The sequence below is a fragment of the Pangasianodon hypophthalmus genome, chromosome 21, assembly GCF_027358585.1.
Source record: "Pangasianodon hypophthalmus isolate fPanHyp1 chromosome 21, fPanHyp1.pri, whole genome shotgun sequence".
Taxonomy (NCBI): domain Eukaryota; kingdom Metazoa; phylum Chordata; class Actinopteri; order Siluriformes; family Pangasiidae; genus Pangasianodon; species Pangasianodon hypophthalmus.
In genome coordinates, this window is record NC_069730.1 from 10475833 (window position 1) to 10500700 (window position 24868).

General features: G+C 38.8%; 2 protein-coding genes across 6 annotated transcripts in view; both read left to right on the forward strand.

The window, feature by feature from the left end:
• The window catches only part of cadm3 (cell adhesion molecule 3), a 93613-nt gene extending 75813 nt beyond the window's left edge, over window positions 1–17800 (forward strand). For all 4 annotated transcript variants that reach the window (XM_053227534.1, XM_026925462.3, XM_053227536.1 and 1 more), the window contains exons 9-10: window positions 5026–5151; window positions 14906–17800. In XM_053227534.1, the coding sequence (XP_053083509.1) occupies window positions 5026–5151; window positions 14906–15024 (245 nt within the window). In that variant the 3' untranslated portion in view covers window positions 15025–17800. The remainder of the gene's footprint in view (window positions 1–5025; window positions 5152–14905) is intronic.
• A 3558-nt stretch (window positions 17801–21358) lies between these two features.
• The window catches only part of kirrel1b (kirre like nephrin family adhesion molecule 1b), a 55456-nt gene continuing 51946 nt past the window's right edge, over window positions 21359–24868 (forward strand). Inside the window, exon 1 of one of the 2 annotated variants that reach the window (XM_026925709.3) lies at window positions 21359–21780. In XM_026925709.3, the coding sequence (XP_026781510.3) occupies window positions 21729–21780 (52 nt within the window). In that variant the 5' untranslated portion in view covers window positions 21359–21728. The remainder of the gene's footprint in view (window positions 21781–24868) is intronic. The other variant, XM_026925708.3, reaches the window with a different exon arrangement.

The window sequence follows — 24868 nt, forward strand, 5'->3', positions numbered from 1 at the left end:
TGTTCACTTTTTTCATTTTTCTTGACTGTTTTCCTTTTTATATCACTCAACCTATCAACCCATCCCCTACTCCACACATCTTAATTTATTTTCTGTGCATCTCCTAAGACCTAGAGGATTCCAACCTTATGTTCACCCCTTCTTTTACCTCTACCTCACCCTCACATTCTCTTTTTTCATCTCTCCTTCACACTTTTTCTCCTTCTTCCTCTCCTTCTCAGTCCACTATCCAACCCACTGATGAGTCTTCCACTCTTTTTTCTCCCTTACTTCCACCCTCATCCTCAGTCCCATCCACTATTTCTTTTTCTTCTCGTCCACTATCTATCGCTTCTTTTCTCTCCACTTCCTCCCTTCCCTCTTCTTTTCTGAGTTCTTCCACCTCTCCCTCTTCCTCTCGCTCTCTTTCCAACTCTCCCTCTTCTTCTCTCTCTCCTTCCACCTCGCTCTCATCTCTTGTCAACACCAATACTATCTCTAACTCCCTTTTTTCTGACCTTTTTCCTCCTCTCTCCTCCTCACCTACTCCTCCAACCTCATCCCCACCTTCTCTCTCTCCCCCCTTTATCACTCCATCCACGGTTTCCTGGCTGAATGGCGTGTACATTACAGGTAATTCATTGCAGAAACAAACAAACACACACACACACACACACAAATATAGTTTGTTTATTAGTGTGTTAATAGCCTCGCATTACAAAAACTCAAATTGTTGTAACTTGATAGCTTTAAGTCCTTGTGCGTGTGTACATGTTTGTGTGGGTGCTGTGTGTGAGAGCAAAGCAGAGATTATTTTCAGGTCCAGGTTAGAGAATTGTTCTGAGTATGAAAATCAGCTCTTCAGTTTAGCAACAGTACAGGATTTAACACAACATCACTGGCTACAAAGCCAAAGTTATCCAATACCTTATCTAATACAACAGTCTAGCATCTACTTCATGGCTTAACAAAGCTTTGACACCAACATAGCAACATTTGTTCTGTATATTTCATTACTTAGCTTCAAATCCTTCTAGCTTGTAATGGAGATTGCAATCAGTTGTACGAACTAATATTGTACAGACCTAGCATATGAATCTAAACACACCATTTAAGTACAAGGTAACATGCAAAGTGCATTTCTCTCCCTCAAGCATATGCATTTGGAAGGATCCAAGCAAGAAAAATAAAAATTGACATATTGTAAGTGCAGCCAATTGCATATCCCGTACAAAATTCTGGTATTTAACTAATTAACCAGTTTTGTCCATAATTCAGAACAGTAAAACGGACTTTCTTTTCAAAATTTGTAAAATGCATTTTTCTAAAATGTCTAAAATTCTAAAACGTTCTAAATGTTACAAAAGCTAAAGATCATATTTACTTGCTCTGATACAAAGTTTTCAGTTGGCTTTTTGGTTAACCTTTTTAACCATTTCATGGTGGTGATTAAACCAAATTAATAAATTGTAAAGTTATGGTTTTGTGCTACACCTCCTAACCTACGCCATCTGCCTTTAACAGCCATACAAATGCAAAAATAATGTACAAGCCTGCAAGTGTGCTTAGGTGTAAGGCTGCTGTATCTAATCAGATCAGTTCATTTTATTCCCTTTAAAATGCAGCACAGATTTCTTGTAATGTCTATGTTTTCCTAATAATGTACAATTAATTTTCGTTTAGATCTTTTGGCTCAGTAAAAAAAATTGTGATAACTAATTTGTTGTCTTAGACATTCTTTCAATTATACTAATTATATAAGTATGTGTTAATGACTGTCCAGTTCCTCTGAGTTGTTCGTTCTGATTTGTTATGAATAAATAAACCAGCCACTTGTATTTACTGAATTACTTGGTGAAATAGCCTAGTTCTCTTGAAGAGGGGTGAAATAAATACTGTACATGAACAAAACCAGGCTGTTCCAAGAAATGGAACATGACTTGTAGTCAGGAAAACATAATTTTGGCTTTGTCCTTGTGTCTATGCTGAAAGGAAATCTTAATAGGTATTGGAAAATACTACTGCTTCGGCAGATGTCAGAAGTCATATGCTCTATTGCGCTGCTTCACTCACACCAGCACAAGTGCCTTTGCGTCTAACCACGAAAATACGCTTGAATACCTGCAAGAATACACGTACATACAAACTCAAGCGCACACACACACACATTCAGCTCATTAACAGCCATCTTTTTCATAATCTCTCTTTGTTTTTTTCTCTCTTTTCACATTTTCTGGTCCCTCACTGATGTGGCACTGATCTATTAATCCATCCATTCATCTAATTGAGAAGATGCTGAAGGTATTGTCTTCAGTCATTTGTCTGTTTGTGTGTTTATTCCTCACGTTCACTTTTTTGCTTCCTTTTGTCCTCATTCCTGTCCCATCATTGTTTTCTTTTTTTCTCAACTCTTCTGTCTTTCAGACTTGCTAGAATTAAAACAAAAACAAAAATTAACAGGCACAGAATTGTAAATTCCAATTTTCACTATACAGGCAAATCTGAATGTGAAATTCTTGAGTTTAAAAAATTCACAGGTATTCTATGTTTAATTTAAAGAACAACATGTTCAAAGCCCTTGAGAAGCCAATTTCAGCTCTCGAAGTTCACAAGAGAACTGGGAATTTAAAGAGAATATTTCAGGACAGAAGCAAATGAACACAGTGACTCCTGGATTTAGATGCCTTTTCAAATGTTACACCCCACATATAGCTATATAATTACCCAGAAAGGCTAAAAGCTCTGTAACATACCAGAGGCAGTTGGGTGTAAGCACTAAATCTCTTTCTTTGGTATAATCCAATCATCGCCATTGTCCATAATCAGTGAGATCAAGCATACATGGTCATTAAATCGACAACTGTAGGTCAAATAGACATGCAGAGGTCAAAAACTGAAAAGGCTACAGGGTAATAAAAACACAAATGTCAAAACAGATGCAAACAGAAACAGAGGCAAGAGACAAGTTACAAATAAGAGTTCTCTCGTTTTGGTATAGTATCTCCCTCTCTGAGGTTAAACTTGTTAAAACTACAGTCTTGTTCTATTGCAGAAGGGACCAGGATTAATGAGTAGTTGTATTTTACCATTATCTGATTTAGGCCCCAATAATCAATACATAGATGCAGTAACTGCTTATTTATGCAGTAACTGCTAATTATGAGTAACGGCTCCACTTTGGGATTTTCAGTGAAGGTCCAGGCTATAGTGACTATGGGACAAGAAATGCATGTACTGTATCTTGACACTGATGGAGCCAGGTCATGATTTTGTGGTTGTGGTCTTTGTGATTGGAATACTATGGGATAGTTCTGAGACAAGGTGATGTGCAGGAATGTTTTCTCAATTTGCAGGGCGTTTATCATGGGAATGGTGCAATATGTTAAGATTCCACTTCCCTTGTGTCTGCCATCCAGGGCTTGTGCATTATTTAGTGAGTCTCAATCTATAGTTGTCAGTGTGTGATGAAATAGTATATATAGTATCTGAATAATGCAAGACCAATGGAATAAGAAATAGTTTGATGGAGATTGGTTTTTGCAGGCTTGCCATTGATTCACTGCACAATGTCCACCTGGTTGAGCCTTTTGAGTACTCCTATGGGACACTGGGTGATAAGGAGTCAATTCCCCACAACTGTAGCACAGGCGTCTCTCCCAGCACTTCAGAAATGGTTAACCTTCCATTCACACTGGGTTCATGGATGAGAGTTTCCTCCTGGTGGTCAGGGACTGGAATAAGGGCAAGTTTTCTTCTACTAGCAATTTGTCTATGTGAATGGCTAAATCTATGGGAGTATCGAATATGGAATGACCATCTCTACAGGCCAGTTCTGTGATAATATCCCTTTGAGTCCTTGACAGAATGCAGCTGAGAAGGCGGGTTCATTTCAACAACTCCCTGCAGCTGATGTTCTAATGCATACATGATATTGGTATGGTATCCATTTTTCTGTGTCAACAATCACTCACCTGTCCCTTTTCCCTGAAGGGGATGATTAAAAACATTATGAAAAAGTGACATCAAATGGTCATAATACAGTACAGCCTCTCCTTCTTTAGTTCAAAGGGCTTTAGCAGTGTAGCAAACCCTTGCCTGTGAGCAGTGAAATCAACTGGGCTATCTTGGCATTATCAGACATTAAGTCTTGCAACAAGAAATATAGCATACATCACAAAAGAAAACCAGACCTTCGGAAGGATTGGCGTGGGTAGAGCTGCTGGAGATGACACTAGCTGCTGGAGCCAATTAGACAACTTGCCCAATGTGGCTTGGATAGTGGAAAGCTATTTTGCTCATCGAAGAAACCCATCCTTGAGCAGTCATAACACGTTTTAGCACATTATAGCCTTCTGCATTGATGTCATTGGCAATGTCTTCTTTCATGAAATCGCAGGCACAATGCATGTAAATCTAAACTAAAGAGCAAGGCAGATATCAACCATCAGAGCACAGGCAACGGGTGGAAACAGACTAAACCCAGGCAAATCCAAAGAGCAAAGTACTAAACCAGAAACATAGTTCACTTTCTATGATGCTTCAGCGGTGGTGGGCAAAGCTGCTGATGTGACACATGAAGTACTTACCTTCATAACACCAGGAAAACTACAAACAGTGCAGATATGGCAATAACGGGCTAAAAAGAAATAAAAGTTCCTAATCATCTGGTTCTGAGTAAATATTAAAGTTCATAAAGCACAGGTCATGATCAGCCAGAACAAATGTGCACTAAAAACATGGCATTATAGTGAACATGTCATCAAAGAAATAATAATAGCACTTTACTGGCACTTTACATGACATTATTAAGGTATTATTATGATGTATTACCAATGTACAGAGTTCATAGAGTTTCATGAAATTTCTTAATCATATATTTACAAAGGCATTTAATGCATCCATTTTAATAAATGTCACTCTGAATTCAGATTTTGATATAAACGTCTAGGGATACGTATTTGATTTCACCTGGCTCAGGAACATTAATTAGAATATCCACTATCAGACCATGAATGATATTTTCTCCTACTCCTTTTTTTCTGTCAGACCCCACAGCAATGTCCAGTTCATCCGGTGTTGATCATGCTGTGATTGGGGGAGTGGTAGCTGTCATTGTTTTCATCATGCTCTGCCTCCTCATTGTCCTCGGCAGATATCTCATCAGACACAAAGGTAAGAAAACACATGTTCCATGAGCACAACAAAATGATGTAATTAATGGTTGCTCAGCCAAAAACAGTGATAGAGACTGGACCACACTCAGTGTTTCCATTACCTTTATTGTCAACTTTATCAAAATACCCCCTTTCCAACCTCAGCCAAGCAGAAATAAATAGTTTTTTATTTTTTATGTTTAGGCATTAGTTTAGAATTTCTAGCAGTTGTGGTCAGATCTGATGAAAGTGAAATTTTTACTAAGTTTTACTTTTACTATACATAGCTGATAACCATTCTGTACATAGCATTATGAAGCACTTTAAAATAAACTGTTGTCTATGGACAAATGTAACCAAAACTCAAAACAATATAGATGTAATAGAAATGCCAAGTCATATAGGTTAAAGTGCGCTGGAGCAAACCAGAAATGTGTTCCAGCACCCTAAGTAACTTGGACAGGGTAAAAGTTTCCGTTTTCTGCTTCTACCTGTGGTGTGATGGACAGCAGGAACCAAACTCACGGTCACAGAATCATCTTGATTGCATGCAAATGCAATAAAGTCCAATCATCTTGATTCATCTTTAACAAACATTGTCCAATTTAGTGTCTGCAGTGTAATCTGATGCAAAATGTGTAAACACTGGGAAAGATTATGTGCAAAGATTTTTGCCAATTTGTATAATTCAGTCCAATTGCAAATTGTGAATAAACTTTTCATATGTATCCAAAACTGACAGTCTGTAGACAAACTCAGTTTATATATATATTATATAATCCAATCCAAAATGTATGCGCATGAATGGGGCAAGATTTAGTGTCAACATTACCATAACAACATGGAGCTCATGAGTCTGGTCAGTTCTTTCAGCTTTTTAATTGGGCTGCTTGCATTTTTAATGAGTTTCAAATTCTTTCCACCTCAGCAAAATGCTATCAAAGTGAGTTTATGACTGCAAGCAAGTATTGAAGTATCAGTTGGATTCTCAATGAATTATTAGGCTGCATGTATACATAGCTAGTAAGGGGCAAGATTGTAAATGTTCCATGTTCATCTATGTTCATCTAACCAAACTTGTAATGATAGATGTGATAATCCTTAAAACTTTAATTATGCCCTTGTCATGTCCAAAATTGTTTATCAGATTATATGTAAATTTTAGCTATCTTGTCGAAAGTATAATCTGATCTTGTGAACACAAGATTCAATGCTAGATGCACGAAAACCATTAGCTAAGTTAATTAAGTGGAATCACCCAAATGAACAAAACAATATTCTATTGCAATGTTTCATTTGCCTTCAGTGTTATTCCAAGTTTCAAAATTTATTGTCATGTGCTGTGATCCAGCAGGTCTTCACAGACCCACTCCCGTCACTAAAAGTCCAAGAATGGGTCCAGTAAGACCTGCTGGGGAGATGTGTTAAGGTTTGTTGGGGGAAAAAAATGTATAAATGATGGCTCGACCACAGAAGCACGTAAGTGCAAGGTGGTATTTATTTACAATGCGCCAGAAAAGTAGAAAAAATCCAGTGGTGAAGTGCACAGTCCAGAAACCAAAGCAACAAAAGAAATATAAACAACAAAGGAAAGAAGAATATATATATATATATATATATATATATATATATATATATATATATATATTTATATATATATATATATATAAATGAAAAAATTCATTTTTTTCATTTTTGAAAAAATTAGGTCACCCCATGAAAGCCTGTGTTTTTTAAACATAGTTAAACATATGGACATTTGATCTTCATTTTAACAATATTGGGAGATTCAAGTAATAATATAACTAAACAAATAAAACCAAAGAAAAGTCTTTTTAAAATAATCTGTAAAATGTGATTTAAAAAAAATCCAATTTCTTGTGAGGAAAAAGTAACGACATCCCCCACATTTATTTGTACTTAAAATGGCTAAAATTACCTAAAGGTGTATCACATCAGGTGCAAATTATTAGAACATCATTACAGAGCATTTTGAAGGAGGCTTGCCTTATTTAAACCTCAGACATTTAGTTTGGTCTGCTCTTAATTGTTGAAGTGAGAGGTATCACTATGGTGAGATCCAAAGAGCTCTCTGAGGCCTTCAGAAAGAAGATTGTTGATGCTTATGAGTCTGGTAAGAGATAAAAAGATCTCAAAAGAATTTGTAATCAGCCATTCCACTGTCCAGAAAATCATTCACAAGTGGAGAACTTTTAAAACAACTGCCAACATGGCCAGGTCAGACCGTCCAAGCAAATTCATCCCAAGAGCAGACCACAAGATGCTTAAAGAAGTCTCCAAAAACCCTAAAATATCATCATGGGACCTACAGCAAGCTCTTGCTACAGTTGAAAATGCATGAATCTACAATTATAAAGAGACTGCACAACTTTAATTATCATGGGAGGTGTGCAAGGAGGAAACCTTTGCTGTCTAAGAAAAACATGAGGGCAAGAATGAAGTTTGCCAAAGAACGCATAGACAAAGGCCAAGACTTCTGGAATAATGTGACCATAACATAACAGAGGACATGTTTGGCGTAAACCAAATATAGCATTTCAGCAAAAGAACCTCATACCAACTGTGAAACGTGGAGGTGGAAGTGTTATGGGTTGGAGATGCTTTGCTGCAGCAGGACCTGGCCAGCTCACCATCATAGAATCCACTATGAATTCTACATTGTATCAGAAGGTGCTTGAGGAACATGTGAGACCAGCTGTCAAAAAATCGAAGCTGAAGCGGAACTGGACCCTGCAACATGACAATGACCCAAAACATACCAGTAAATCCACCAAGGACTGGCTGAAAAGTGAAAAATGGAGAGTTCTGGAATGGCCAAGTCAAAGCCCAGATCTAGATCCTGTGGGGTGATTTGAAACGTACTGTACGTGCAAGAAACCCCTCAAACATCACACTTTCTTCCAGTCAATGTCAGAAACTGGTAGATGGCTACAAGAAATGTCTCATTGAGGTTATTTCTGCCAAAGGGGGGAACACTAGCTATTAGGGCATAGGGTGTCCTAACTTTTTCCTCAGTTGAAATACTAATTTTTGTTGATTTCTTTTGTTGAATGTGCACAAAGGAGTATCCGCAGTATACACACTTTGGAATTACTCGCAGCACCACTGCATTACAAAATATACTATATGGCCAAAAGTATGTGGACACCTGACCATCGCACATGTGCTTTTTGAACATCCCAGATTTAGTCCCCCCTTTGCTGTTATATACAATAACCTCCACTAGATTTTGGAGTGTGGCTGTGGGGAATTGCCCATTCAGCCACAAGAGCATTACTAAGGTCAGGCACCGATGTCAGGCAAGAAGGCCTGGTGTGCTGTCGGTGTGCATATACACAGCACACCTTTAGGGGCCTTGTGGAGTCCTTGCCTAAACAGGTCAGAGCTGTTTTGACAGCACAAGTGGGACCTACACAATATTGGGCAGGTGATTATGTGATGGCTGATCAGTCTATGTATATTATATATACTGATTAGTAGTACTGATTACATTAAGGTGGGGCCTCCATGGATCGGATTTGCTTGTACAGCACATCCCACAGATGCTCGAATGGATTTATATCTGGGGAATTTGGAGGCCAAGTCAATACCTTGAACTTTGGTACATGCTTAAAAAGAAGGAATGCACTGGCGAGCTCAGAACACCAAAAGGCCTGGAAGACCAAAGAAGACAACTAAAGTGGATGATCGCAATAATTCTTTCCTTGGTGAAGAAAAACCCCTTCATAACATCTAACCATGTCAAGAACACTCTTGAGGAGGTAGGCATATCATTGTCAAAGTCTACAATCAAGAGACGCCTTTGTGAATGTAAATACAGACAGTTGAATGTAAATACAGAGCTTCTGAAATGGCCGAGTCTGTCACCTGACCTCAACCCAGTTGAGCGTGCTTTTCACTTACTGAAGACAAAACTGAAGGCAGAAAGACGCACAAACAAGCAGCAACTGAAGGTGGCTACAGTAAAGGCCTGGCAAAGCATCTCAAGGGAGGAAAGTCAGCATTTGGTGATGTCCATGGGTTAAAGACTTTAGGCAGTAATCCAGATATTTATGATTATGTTAGTTTGTCAAATTACTTTTGAGGCTGTGGAAATGGAGGGACTAATTTTCCCTCCATTCCCCTAAATAAATTGCTGTAATTCCTAAACGGTTAATGCTATATTTTTCTTGAACCCCTTGAATTAAAGTTGAAAGTCTACACTTCAATAACATCTTGATTGCTTCATCTCATTCAAATCCATTGTGGTGTACCGAGGCAAAATTACAAAAATTGTGTCACTATCCAAATACCTGACCGTATATACAGTATATACACTATATTACCAAGAGTATTCGGTCACCCATCCAAATGATCAGAATCAGGTGTCCTAATCACTTGGCCTGGCCACAGGTGTATAAAATCAAGCACTTAGGCATGCAGACTGTTTTTACAAACATTTGTGACTGTTTTTACAAACATTTACCTAACCACTTTCCTTCTCCTTCTGCCGAGCTACACTCCTGAGCTGCCGGTGATCCAGACCTCCCCCCCTTCACTCTGGACCTGTCCACCGGCAATGCTTCATACTGCCACAAAAACGCTTCAGCTGTTTTCCATGGACTACACCAACACACATTGTGCTCACACACACGCACACTACAGTGTAAACCCATATGAGGATGGGTTCTCTGTTGAGCCTGGTTCCTCTCAAGGTTTCTTCCTATCACCATCTCAGGGAGTTTTTCCTTGCCACCGTCGCCCTGCTTGCTCATCAGAGACGGCACACACACACTTCACTTTACTTTTGTTTGTGTAAAGCTGCTTTGAGACAATGACCTTTGTAAAAAGCGCTATACAAATAAAAATGAATTGAATTGAATTGAAAGAATGGGCCGCTCTCAGGAGCTCAGTGAATTCCAGCGTGGAACTGTCATAGGATGCCACCTGTGCAACAAATCCAGTCGTGAAATTTCCTCGCTCCTAAATATTCCACAGTCAACTGTCAGCTTTATCATAACAAAATGGAAGAGTTTGGGAACAACAGCAACTCAGCCACGAAGTGGTAGGCCACGTAAACTGACGGAGAGGGGTCAGCGGATGCTGAAGCGCATAGTGCAAAGAGGTCGTCGACTTTCTTCACAGTCAATTGCTACAGAGCTCCAAACTTCATGTGACCTTCAGATTAGCCCAAGTACAGTACGCAGAGAGCTTCATGGAATGGGTTTCCATGGCCGAGCAGCTGCATCCAAGCCACACATCACCAAGTGCAATGCAAAGCGTCAGATGCAGTGGTGTAAAGCACGCCGCCACTGGACTCTAGAGCAGTGGAGACGCGTTCTCTGGAGTGATGAATCACGCTTTTCCATCTGGCAATCTGATGGACGAGTCTGGGTTTGGAGGTTGCCAGGAGAACGGTACATTTCGGACTGCATTGTGCCGAGTGTGAAATTTGGTGGAGGAGGAATTATGGTGTGGGGTTGTTTTTCAGGAGTTGGGCTTGGCCCCTTAGTTCCAGTGAAAGGAACTTTGAATGCTTCAGGATACCAAAACATTTTGGACAATTCCATGCTCCCAACCTTGTGGGAACAGTTTGGAGCCGGCCCCTTCCTCTTCCAACATGACTGTGCACCAGTGCACAAAGCAAGGTCCATAAAGACATGGATGACAGAGTCTGGTGTGGATGAACTTGACTGGCCTGCACACAGTCCTGACCTGAACCCGATAGAACACCTTTGGGATGAATTAGAGCGGAGACTGAGAGCCAGGCCTTCTCGACCAACATCAGTGTGTGACCTCACCAATGCGCTTTTGGAAGAATGGTCAAAAATTCCTATAAACACACTCCTCAACCTTGTGGACAGCCTTCCCAGAAGAGCTGAAGCTGTAATAGCTGCAAAAGGTGGACCGACATCATATTGAACCCTATGGGTTAGGAATGGGATGGCACTGAAGTTCATATGTGAGTCAAGGCAGCTGACCGAATACTTTTGGTAATATAGTGTATATTACAAGGCTATGGGCAGTGAATATGTGCAGTAGCTATTGAGTAGATAACAATAGGAAGGGTAAATACACTATGTTATAATAGAAAAACTAATAGGTATAAAAAATATAACATATGCAAGAATTAGTCATAAATATATGTAAGAGATGTGTACACTGTATATACAACAGTACATAGACTATCCATGGATAATGATATATACACATATATATATATATAGATAATACAGAATATACAGTAGAATAGAATAGAACTGCGGGATGATTACACGCATTAAAGCATCAGTGGCCTAATGGTGTAGAGTTTAGCAGGGTAATGGTTGTGGGGAAGAAGCGGGCCCTGAGCCTGCTGGTTCTGGTATGAATGTTCCTTTATCTCCTCCTGGATTGAAGAAGGTTGAACAGTTTATGACTGGGATGGGAGGAGTCCCTGATGAGGTTGTGTGCTCTGGGCAGACATCTCCTGTGTTGAAGATGTTTAATTGCTGGGAGTTGTGCACCAATTATGTGCTGGGCAGGGTTACCACCCTTTTACAGGGCTTCTTTTTCAGACATCATGGAGCTGCCATACCACACTGTGATGGAGTTGTTCACAATGCTCTCAATGATGCAGCAATAGAAACTTGTTAAGATCTGGGGAGACAGATGAACTTTCTTCAGTCTCCTCCGGAAATACACATGCTGTTGCGCCTTTCTGACCAGAATTGCAGTATTATGGCGCCAGGACAGATCTTCAGAGATCCTCAGAGACATTCTGGTGGAATCTGTGAAGTACAGTTCTCATATTTGAGTGATTGAAACCTCCAGCAAAATGTGATCTCAGTGATTTTGACAGTGGCATTTTTGCTGCTTTGAATATATAATATATAATATATATGCTGATTTCCTGGCATTTTCACACACAATTAGGGCTGTCACTATCGATTATTTTTTTTGGGTTGTTACTATTTATTATTTATTAATAATTGAGTAGTCGATATGGTGCCATAAGTTTTTTCTAGATAAATGCTACATAAAAGTGCTATATAAATGTATTTCATTTTATCCTAAAATTATGACTTTCTAAAGAAAATTAAATTCCTAACATTTACTATATTTTTACATACAATGTACATACAATTTGCGTGTTTGTGTGTGTGTGTGTGTGTGTGTGTGTGTGTGTGTTACTGTCTAACTAAAGTACTAAAGTAGCTGTTACTTGTTACACAGGAAGTGTTACATAAAATGGACTGAATGTAAATAAATGTAGATACATCTGTTTTAAACCCATGTATTAAGATGAAGATATTAAGTGAAAGCTTCTCCTGCTCATCATTTAATTTTATTCACTCTCCGTTATCTTCCGTCCTCTACATGTCTGCATGCAGGAGTGTTTATAAACACAACAACATTAAACATGCTGTAATGGAGTAAAAGTACATAACTTCAGTAATTTACTGCAAATTTCTTGCTTGTATCTAGCCTTTCTGTAATGAAGCTGAATGGTCTTCCTCGTGGTTTTTTGTCAAGCCAATTTTGCTGTGCATTATCGCCACCTTCTGGAGCGTCATTTGCCAAATATTTGATTAAGTGAATTTTTTTTTATATATAATTGAGTAGTTGATTATAATCAAGTATTTCTGACAGCCCTAAACACACAATCAATGTGTACAGTTTACACAGAATGGTGAAAAAAAACAAAAAACATCCAGTGAGCAGCAGTTCTGCAGGTGGAAATGCCTTGCTGATGAGAGAAGGCAGAGAAGAATGACCAGACTGGTTTGAGGAAGGCTAAGGTGGCATATGGTACAATAGCAGATGGTATTTTCTAGGTGATCCAGTGTGGTGTGGAGTGCAAGGGATATGGCATCTTCAGGGACCTTTTGTGGCAGTAGGCATACCGTAGGATGTCTAGATTGTCCAGGATGTTGTACTCATTGTCTTCCAGTACCAACCTTTTAAAGTACTTCATTAGAATGGAAGTTTAAGTATTACAATCATGATTTTAAAGGCAGGAATTGTTGAGGTGCTCAAATGTTGAGGTGCATAGATTTCTCTCATCGATTTGCAGCAGTACCCCTCACCCCACTCTGGTTATGGTGTGAAATTTTCGTTTTGTAACAATTCTGAAATATTTTTTATATACATAGCATGAGATCAAATTGAAACAGCAATGTCCCCAATCCAGTTCCAAACAATTTTCCACTTTGACCCCTGCCAAGCTGTACCATGTTAACCTACAACACTCAGTTTAAGTGTTGTGCAAAGATATACAATATGGAAGTATCTGTGTAAACATTGCTTTATTTTAAATATTAAGAATGTCACAGATATTAGCTTGCAGACGTATTGCCCTACATTAGAGAACATTATGTAAGTGTGTAAGTATTAGCTAGCTATTAAACTATTTATGACTAAGTTCAGTTAAGCAAATGAGGTATCTCAGTAATCCTCGGGAAGAAAGTCACTCCTGTAGTCAGAACTTCATAGTGAATAAGAAACTACAGGTCAAAGTTTGTTATGGGAATAGTAATGGCTCTGTAGGGCTCTATTTTCTTGCCAGCACAACCTGCTGAATGTTTGTTGGTAGTTTGGTTATGCATAACACAGTTTTTTTGTTTCTGTTTGCACTGTTATTTTTGTTGTCAGAAATGAATGCGCCAGTGCTGGATGGAGCTGCACAAAAGAGGGTGTGACATTCAAATTCCACCAGTAGAATTTGGTGCCTGCTAATTTTAGCACAGAAGCAATGGAGAATAGTATTTTTCGGATTTCAAGCATAGCCTTAAAAATCCTATCACAATTCAATTTGACTCACTTTGTCTTAATTTGTTCTTCCATGATTTTTCTTTTAAGCATGCATGAGTGAAGTGGAAAATCCACTTTCAACCAAATTCAACAAAAACCATTAAAATTGTTAGGATATCAATAGCAGTCAAATTTGCACTTCAAATGAGTCTCTGCCTCTCCCCAGTTATGCTGCTCTTTCTCTCTTGTATGATCTGCCTTTGATGCTTTATATATAGGCCATTTACGTTTTGAATTTAAGTCTGAAATTGTTTTTGACTGTTAAAGTTGGTGTGAAGCACAACAGATAACCAAGGTACAGAGCTTTAATTATTGGTATGTAGCGTATCATTACAAAAAGATATCATGGATTGAGTTTTACAGAGAAACTCATCTTTCAACCAGTTAAACAAAATGATTTCTTGTAATGTGATTAACCATAATTAGTACATATATGTAATGACAAGGGATGCATCAATACTATTTTTTCTGACCGAGTACAAATAAATGTTTTTTGGTATTCATTGATTCATTGATACTGATACAGAAATGAATAACCTACTTAGTATTACTCAATCAGGGGCATTATGGAACATTTAATTTGGGTCTGTATATGTTGTTTTCTAGCTAGTTAGAGGCTAGTTTACTCCCACTGGCTTTGTAGATGCATACAGCCTCAGTGAAAGCCAGTATATTGACTGTGGTGGTGCCAAACAGCACACAAGTAGATTACTGCAGAGCAATCCTTTCCCCTTTGACCTGAACTTATATTTTAGGTAGTAAGCTGATGTTAGGTTACTAGTTCATTCTGTTGGATATGTTCTGGAGCAGACATGAGTGTACCTAACCACACCTCATATCTTGTAGTAAAAGACCTTTTAAAAATCAATGCATGTTTAAAATAAAAAAATGGAGTTATGGCTTCCATAATGTGCTCTCTGTTGTTAATTCTGGACTCTAAATTTATCTATGCTTGTAACACGTCTCACTTCTCTCATCAGGTACATATCTGACCCACGAAGCGAAGGGCTCAGATGATGCCCAGGATGCCGACACTGCCATCATAAATGCAGAAGGTGGCCACTCTGGTATTGAGGACAAGAAAGAATACTTCATCTAAGTGTCCCTCCATCACTCCATCTTTTCTTTCTTCCCTTGCTTCAGTTCCTTTCAGGCGAGGAAATTTAAAAAGGACGAGTAAAAGAGTGAACAAAAATGTGGAACTGAAGAAAGCAGAAAAAGATCAGTTTCAAGCTGTGTTGAAACCAGGGAGTTTTGCACTGACATCAGTATTCAACTGTATACACACACACACATACACACACATACACACACACACACATGCATGTGCATACACACAAATAGAGGGCATGCCTACGTGCTCTCAGATTCATGCCTGTCCCCAGTCACTTCATATGCCTCCATGTTTATATTCAACAAAGGCAATATGATGAAAAAAACATGTAACTCACAGTGGACACATATACAATTTAATTAACACATACACATTTTTAGCAATCTGTACCTTCAGTTTCATTTCCCACGCATCTAACATGCACGCACACATACACCCACACATAGCAATCGAAGAACCCAATACAACATCCCGTTAATCCCCTAATACAGCAGAAACAAAGGATATCTTAATACTGGGCAATACACACAACACACAGGCAGGCAGGCAGGCAGATGAGCGTGCGCGCACACACACACACACACACACACAAACATACTCAGTGCAATCATGCAAAACAGCTTCTGTGCTGTCATGGAACCCCAGAATAAATGTATAGATATATATATATAGATGATTATATAGCATTGTTTTTACTTGGGAGAACTGGTTCAGTGTGGTGTAAATATACTCTCTGTCATGCTCCCTCTCTCTTTTACCTCTTTTCCCTTCTCTCCATCCTTCTTCTTAACCTATATATGTTCTCTTATTCTCTCTCTGTCTGCATTTCATTCTCTCATATTACAGTATATACTCTAAAAGCCTGCCTGGTTTTCTTACATGCGTGAAAATGCATTGAGTTAAAAAAAAAATCGATATATGGGGTATGAAAAAAAAAATGTTACCATGAAAATGTCAGTACTGCAAATATTGGTATGAGTTTTTGTTTTCCTCCAGTTGAGTTTCTGGTGTAACTGTTGGTGGCGCAATTTTCAGTGTCAGCTGTCATCCCAGGACTTAGTATTAGTATCATCACCATTATTATTATTATTATTATTATTATTATTATTATTATAAACCCATGATGAAATAAATGCCCTTTCCTTGTTAGCCCAGTACTTGCATCCCATACATCACTTCCTGTCCTTTGATGACAGGTGAATGAGCTAAAGCAGGGTACTGCATGAGCGAACAAGCAAACAAAACAAACAAAAACAAGAAGCTAGACTCTTCTGTCTACTGTACTTTCCTCTTCATGTTTCCGTCTATCCTTTACTGTCTCTCTTTGTCTCCCTATACAGTGTTTAAACCTAGTTTCAGTCTGTGTCTGTGAAAGTCCATTCTGGTTCTCCTTAATAACTATCAGTAGTCTGTCTCTGACATACTAGATCTGATCAGTATTACTTTGCGGCTAGCTTATTTAAGGCTAGAAATGTTGAAGTTTATTGTATGATAAATAGCAAGCTGAGATATTAACCAAACTGATAACTTCTGCTGTGCATCTCACACATGATCAGTGTTCACAGTGTGAGACAAGTGGACTAAGAATTTATAATTTGGGATTATCTGAAACTCTGCATTCATCAGGTCAGGTTTAAATTTACTTGTGAAGTGGATTACTTATAATGTAAGTTGCATGAAGGACAGGGCAGATCTTTCCCAGCTTCCTCTGAATAGAGCTTATTCTCTGTAGAGCTGATCCATCACAAAATGAAAAGTGCTTAAGCCTTCTATCGACTCTACAGAGCAGTGTTGTCAGAGTTCAGTCCTTGAGGGCCCTAACTCTTTGGAGATTTGTGTTTAATACTCTTTTAACACATCTAACTCTGAGGGCCTTGATAATTATCTGATGAGTTGAACAAGGTGTGTTAAAATTAGTAGAATTCCTCCAGGACCTGAGACTGACACCATGGCTCTATACCCAACGTTTCCCAAACTGGTGCTCAGGGATTTAAAGTATTCAGTATTCTATATGGGTTGGTTCAGGTATGTTGGGAGCTGCAAGAAAGCAAAATAAATAAATAAATAAATAAAATTTTAAAAATAATAATAATAAAAAAAAAAAAAAAATTGACTGTCTGTGGACCTGGGGTTTGGGAAACACTGCTTTAGACTATAGCCCTTATCATAGACCTCATGTTTGCATTTACAACCTTTCACCACTAGATGGTGCGTTATGTTAGACATCCACCTCTTCTTCATCTTTCCCCTTCCTCTCTCTGGTACAGGTAGCAGAATTTGTGATGCACCTTATGTTAATGGTGGATCATTGCAGTGGTTTATTTCTAAATTATGTTTATCCCTTTTTCTTTTTGTAGCTCTGTATACAATTAAGTGTAAAATGTTCTGTTTACTTTTTATTGTATGACTAGATGTTATAGATGTTATAGACATCTATATTAAGGTGTAGAAGAGTATAGTTTCTGTGACTATTGTTTTAAAATCAGCCATTTTGTATAATTTAATGTAAATAGTGTTGCCTTGAACAGTCTTCTCCTTACTACAGTTGTTAAGTGCACGCTCACACACTGACCCACATAAAGGGTTTGAGAATTGTGTGTGTGCACTTTCCTATGTAAGATGTTCACAACAGTGTCATCTCCAATGGGCAAAGAAAACACAAAGTGTTGTTTTCCACAAGCATTGTTAATTTGACCGTCTATGTTAGCGCTGTTTTGGAATGAGAAGTCTTCCTTTTCAATAAATATTCATATGTCATGGAGATTTTCCCATTGTTTATGCTTGTTTGCTTAGTCTTCTAGCTGAAGACAGCATCTTAATGGGACTCATTTGCTGTCACTGAGAAAGCTGTATATGAAAAATAAGTTTGGCTGTTAGAGTACCATTGAACATGTCATTTTAAATCATTAAAAATAATATACAGTATGTAGAAGTAATGCCTAAGAAATTACTTGCATGGCCTCTAAAAAGAACATTTGTATACCTTTAGTCTCAGAATCTACAGTCATGGGATAAAGAAAGTACACTGTCCTTCAGTTCTATGTTTTAGGTTTTCCAGGGCCTCAATAACAATTGTGTGGTCCTCACAAACTTCTGTAAACAAACAAATAACCTCAGGTGACAACAAAAATCATGACAGATTTCAATATGTAGTAATTTTCCCCAAATAATTCACACACACACACACATTAAAAGCTTATCATTGACCAGGGCGTTATATATTTTAACGTAAGTTACTGTGGGTAACAATTACAACCAACATCCAGTAACCAGGTGGGAAAATATCAGTATACCCTTCCTACTTTTACAATCATTAGGAGAGTAATTAGTGGTCAGGTGTTACTAATGAAATGCTTAGTTTAGTTTAAAAGATTAGTTAATCATCAAGAAGTGTAACTACCTCTATAAAAGCAGAACCTTTGGCAGTTTGGTGTTCTAGAGCACTCAGGTGTGTGTCTACATCATGGCAAGAAGAAAGGACAGCAACTCAGCTGAAGTACTGAAGGTACTTAAGTTAGCAATTACAAAACCAAAAAAAACCAAACAAATAAGTATTGTCTGAGCACTTGTCTATTACCTCCCCAACAGAGTTTTGGACTGATGGTATTCCTAGTTTATGACCTAGTGAGCCAGTATCAGAATGTATTTTTGATAGACTTCAAAGCACTTTTGTAAGTGGCTCTGGATAAGGGCGTCTGCCAAATGCGGTAAATGTAAACTGAACAAGTATGACTTTCGTGGAAGGGTGGCTAGGAAAAAGCCCCTTTTCTCTAAAAAGAATATGGCAGCATGAGTTAGGTTTGCAAAATTGCATCTGAACAAACTACAAAAGTTCTGGAACAATAGTGTGATGAGGATCAGGGAGGGGCCAGGCTGTGAGGATGCACAGGCGTTTCCAGATGCTCCTTTATCACTCTCTCCCACTGATTAGACAACTCAGTGCCAGGCGTATGTCCTCACAGCCTGGCCCCTCCCTCCTCCTCATCACAAATATCCTTTGGACTGATGAGACCAAGGTGGAGATATTTGGCCATTATGCACAGTGCCATGTTTAGCAAAAACTAAACACAGCATATCACCACAAACACCTCATACCAACTGTCATGCATTATGGTGGAGGGGTGATGATTTGGACTTGTTTTGTAGCCACAGGACCTGGGAAAATTGCAGTCATTGGGACAACAATGAACTCTGCTTTATACTAGAACATTCTTGAGACAAATATGAGGCCATGTTTCCAGCAGCTTAAGCTGGGCAAAAATTGGGTCATGCAACAGGACAATGATCCCAAGAACACAAGCAAATCGACATCTGAATGGCTAAAGAAAAAAAATCAAGGTGTTGGAATGGCCAAGTCAATGTCCAGACCTCAACCCCACTGAGATGCTGTGGAGGGAGAACTGTGTATGAACAAATCCCTTCAAACATCAGTGAACCGAAGCAATGCTGCGAAGAAGAGTGGGACAAAATTTCTCTGTGATGTTGAGAGACTGATAAACTCCTACAGATAACATTTACTTCAAGTTATTGTTGCTAAAGGTGGTTCTACATGTTACTGAATTATAGGGTGTACTTATTTTTTCCCACTTGGTTTCTGAATGTTGGTTTACTTTTCAGAAAAATGACTACATATTGAAATATGTTGTGGTTTTTTTGTTGTCACCTGAGGTTATTATTTAGAGAAGTTGGTAAAGACCACACGATTATTATATAGGCCCTGATGAATAAAAACATAGAATTGATGTAGGGTGTACTTTCTTTTTCCCATGACTGTATAAATATACAATTAGCTTTATATTGTTAGTATTGGCTAACTTAACTAGCTGCTAGTAAGCAAGCTCACACTTCTTAGAAGTAGACATGGGTGGGATTTCAGTATCTGAATCATTGTATCAGTTTCATTGTCATATTCTCAGCAATGTATTTATTCGAAATGCATCACAACAACCATGGTTTAATTCGTCAGTAACTTTAGCTAAGGTAGTTGGCCAAGCTTAGCATGCAGGTACTGTAAGATTTCAGGTACTACATAACCCTGATCTCGGACGAGCCTATTTCTGAGCTCATATATAGCACTCTCTGAATCAGGTTTATACAGTAGAACTAAGAAAGTGTATGATTTAAATATAACAATGTGCATTTTGTGCTGTTAATAAATTTAAAATGTTCTTCATTGGTTATTTAGGGGTTCATTTGATAAATAAGGGTTCTATTTGGAACCCTTTCTGATAGGAAACAGTTGTAGGGTTTTGCATAGAACCCTTACTGGTGTTTTAACATAGGCTTCTGGTTTCTTCCCACATCCCCAAATATGCTGGTGGGTGGATTAGATAATCTAAATTAATAATCTCTAGGTGTGAATGAGTGTGTGTGTGTGTGTGTGTGTGTGTGTGTGTGTGTGGTGCCCTGAGTCCCATTCAGGATGTGTTCCCTGCTTTATTCATTACTGTTTAAATGTAAGTTTTGTCTGATAAGCTCTGGGGGCCATCTAATGTCCAAATAGAAGGTCCCTGAAAAAAAAAAAAAAAAAAAAAAAAACTCTTTTAAAGTTGGTCCCACTTTTTTCTGCTATATGCCATAAAGTAGGGCACTAAATGTTTTTAAAATAAAGGTGCCAGAAGAGGTTCTTTAGAGCCATGCTATAAATGGCTATATTAGAGCCAATTTTTTTTCTTCTAAAGATCATCAGAGAGAGAGAAAAAAAAACATGCTAGAAATGGTCCTTTGGAGAAGAGCTAATTTGGTCCCAGAGAGAACTAAAAAACTACTGTGAATGTTACCATTATGTGAAAGTATCTTTGATTCACTTAAAGAATTATGGACCAAAAGGTTTATTTTTCAGGGTATAGAAAGTAGAAAGTAACATTCCTTTTTGAATGTTTCTTGTCTCCATTACATCACATTCATGCTGACAGGACATTATGGTTTGGTGTGGTTACTGCTAATAGCAACATGACTTGGTCTCATTAAAACTAATATTAAAATATTTAATATATTGATTAATAAATACACATCAGTAAAACATAAACCTGTGGGGAAATGTGCACCTGCTCAGTACACGTGTCTAGTTCCAGACTTACATAAACTCGGTCCTGTCGTCACTCCCTATACCCTTAAAATCCGTTTCTAGTGATAGGCTGCGTCACCTGTATAACAACACTGTGTCTTTCCAGTGCATGATAACGACGATGTCTAGCTGTCGTTCGTATTCCAGCTTTGACATTGAAAACTAGCGAAGGACGAGAGAGAGAGAGAGAGAGAGAGAGAGAGAGAGAGAGAGAGAGAGAGAGAGAGAGAGAGAGATACAGTACCGCGCGCTGCCGCTAGACTCTGACTGGCGCTGTTGCCCTCCAAATTAAATTGATATTTGCAATTGCAGGAGAGGGAGAGAAGAGAGTGTTCTGTTTCGAGGGCTTGTTTCGTTAATGATGGAGTGAATGAAACCAAAAGCGACAGAGCTACAGGAGACTGCACACACACACGCGCGCGCGCGCGCACACAGACACACACAATGGGACGGGGAGCCACACGCAGCACGGTGAACTGGAGAGTCATGTGCAGGGACACGCTTTGTGTTGTCATTATTTAAATGATCACAGATCGGACAGTGGGAACCTGAGGGAGATGAATTGACGTTTTTTTGTAGCAGCGGTGGGACGGACGGGTTTGTACCGGCGCGCCTCACAGCCATGGCATGGTTTTGCATCTTAACTTTGGCCGTCGGTGTTCACGTGAACAAAGGTAAAGGCTCGCAGCTGTGTGTTCTGTCAAAGCCGAAATATTAGCTGGCATGAAAATAACAATGTAATCTATGTGTCAGAGGCTTTTGATTTCGTTTTTTTTTTTTTTTTGCAGTTTGTCTTTCATATTTAATTCTCTCTCTCTCTCTCTCTCTCTCTCTCTCTCCCCATATGTTTGTAAGGCATTTTTATGTGTCGTATTTTAGATTTCCAAGTCGTTGTCTATTTCGGTAATTGTAGTTGTCAGCCTTCAGTTATTGCCAGCAATATTTTATAGACTAATAAGCCTAATTAGTGTTATTCCAGACATATTGTGTGTGTGTGTTGTGTATATGTGTGTGCATGCCAGAACATAGGTTATTGCCTGGTACCCACAAAAGCCTACGTTAAAATATATAACGCCTTGGTCAATGGTAAGTACCGTCGCTTTCAGTGTGTGTGTGTGTGTGTGTGTGTGCATCTGGCGGGACCGGTGCAGGCAGACCCGCTGGTCTACACGCCTCAAGAGTCGCGCGCCGACTGTCTCGTTCCCGTGCGCGAATTAACACCCGCAGTGTTTAATTAACTTTTAGATGAACTTTTAGTGTCTATTTTAACCAAACTGGGGCATATATATATATATATATATATATATATATATATATATATATATATATATATATATATATATACACACACACACACTCATACATACATACACACACAATCACCGCAGGTGTTAATAACGCTACACGGAGGCTTGACAGCGTTATGCTGAGCCAACACACAGCAATGTTCGCGACATTCCGATAATCCTCGAGCTCACGCCTTTCTGTTTCTGCACGCTCGTTACCCTCCGCACGCAGCTGATAATATAATGTACATCATGTACAGAAATCTAGGCGAATGTATGGCGCCAGCGCGCAAGATTTCACACGTCCAGATGCTTTATTCCCGACTCGAAGGACATGATGGCGGGACATTTAATAAGGGCGCGTGGAATAAAGGACGACTGCGTGTTCCCCACCCAACAAGTGCCGCGCGCCTTTGTTGAGGCTCTCACTTCCGGTCCACGATTACACTGTCACTTTGGCGCACGATATTCTAATAAATCGAAAAACTGAAAAAGACATCATCTCTTGGACTCTGGGTTATAACTAGGATCAGAATGCATTTAGTTGGCACTTTAATGTGTACAACATCTAGGTGCTCTTTGTAAGTGCACACATACTAGCCCATCTTTTGCTAGGCACAATTTGTCCACCTAGCATGCCACTACCATGGCAGTGTCACTGCTTTACTGAGCATTGTCCAACGATATATCAGATTAGTGAGACAGGATAGAGGGTTGCTGACAAATTGTGCACAACAGACAAGTTGCAGTCACTAACAATCACTAACTACAAGTTACTGTTCACTAACAAAGAGCACCTAAATTGAGAGGAACCAGACTTAAAAATATAAATTAAAAATTTATATCCTGAATTTATATATTTTTGTAAAGCTGCTTTGTGACAGTGTCCATTGTTAAAAACGCTATACAAATAAAATTGAATTGAACCTAAATTGTAGGTGTACCAGTACCAGTTAAAAATGGTCAATGAACCAATAAATTATGTTCACATGATCATAGTAAGCAACATGCTGAATCAGTGTGAATGTTCTTTTATTCTTGTAAAAGGAATTTTTTTGTGTGTAGGACAGCAGGCTACATCTGGCACTTGCTGTGCACTGCCCTGATTCCCAACACCAGGCCAGAAAAATGTCAAACTGGGATGTATGGTGCCTGCGGACGTCTCACCACTAGCCTAGCTCTGTATTACTGTTTGCATGGTAAAACTGAGAGAATGAGACAGAAAAAAAATAGTTGTAAGTCTATTTTGACAGCAGTCAGCTAGCTTCTAAGAAGTGGTGGAATCAAATGAGGATAGTGGGAGAACAAGTGGCAGTGAGAGAGAAAAATGAGCGATGAACATGTGTAACGATGGAGGGGTAAAAGGATGGACAAATGAGTAGGGTGGGAGGGCTGAACCTTGCAGACATGACACAAAGGAATAGGAGGATAGGAGGAGATATGAAGTTAAAATTATGTTTTCTTTTCATTAGTGTGTTGCTGTTCTTTCATTAACAGACTGCACTGGACTACCCGACCATCTCACAGATTACACTGCTGCTTTTTTTTTTTGTAAGAAAAATATTTGGAAAAGTTTTTTTTTTTTTTTTTTTTTAAGCAAATACTTTTTAAGCAAATACTTTAAACTTATTGTTTAAAGTTTAGAGTTGTAGAGTTTAAAGCTTTCCAATTAAGTTAGAGTTTGTGTAAGCATTGCATACATTAAAATAGGAGGTTTTCACAAATTGAGGACACAGTGTAGATTATATGTGACACAAATACACTCACCGTGCACTTTATTAGGAACACCTGTACGACTGCACGTTCATGCCGTTATCTGATGAGCAATCATGTGGCAGCAGTGCAATGCAAAAAAAAATCATACAGATACAGGTCAAGGCTTTGGGAAAAGGCTTGATCTGTGACTATGATCGTGGCATGAATATTGGTAACAGGTGGACTGGTTTGAGTATTTCAGAAACTACTGACCTCCTGGGATGTTCACACCCAGCAGTCTCTATAGTTTACACAGAATGCGAAAAACAAAAAACACTGACTGAGCAACAGTTCTGTGGGTGGAAACACCTTGTTGATAAGAGAGGAAAATGGCAAGATTGGTTCAAGCTGCCAGGAAGGATATAGTAACTCATATAATCACCTTTACCAGCATAGTGAGCAGAAAAGCATCTCAGCATGCACAAAACATTGAACCTTGTGGTGGATGGGGTGCAACAGCAAAAGAGCACATCAGGTTCCTCTTCTGTCAGCCAAGAACATGAATCTGAGGCTATCATGGGCACAAGCTTACCATTGGGCAGTTGAAGATTAGGAAAAAAAAAATCACGATCCACCTCAAGGTTTGATGTGTTGTGCATTCTGAAATGCTTTTCTGCTCACCATGTTTGTAAAGAGTGCTTATTTGAGTTATTATAGACTTCATGTCAGCTCATACCAGTCTGGTCATTCTCCTCTGATCTCTTTCATCAATAAGGTATTT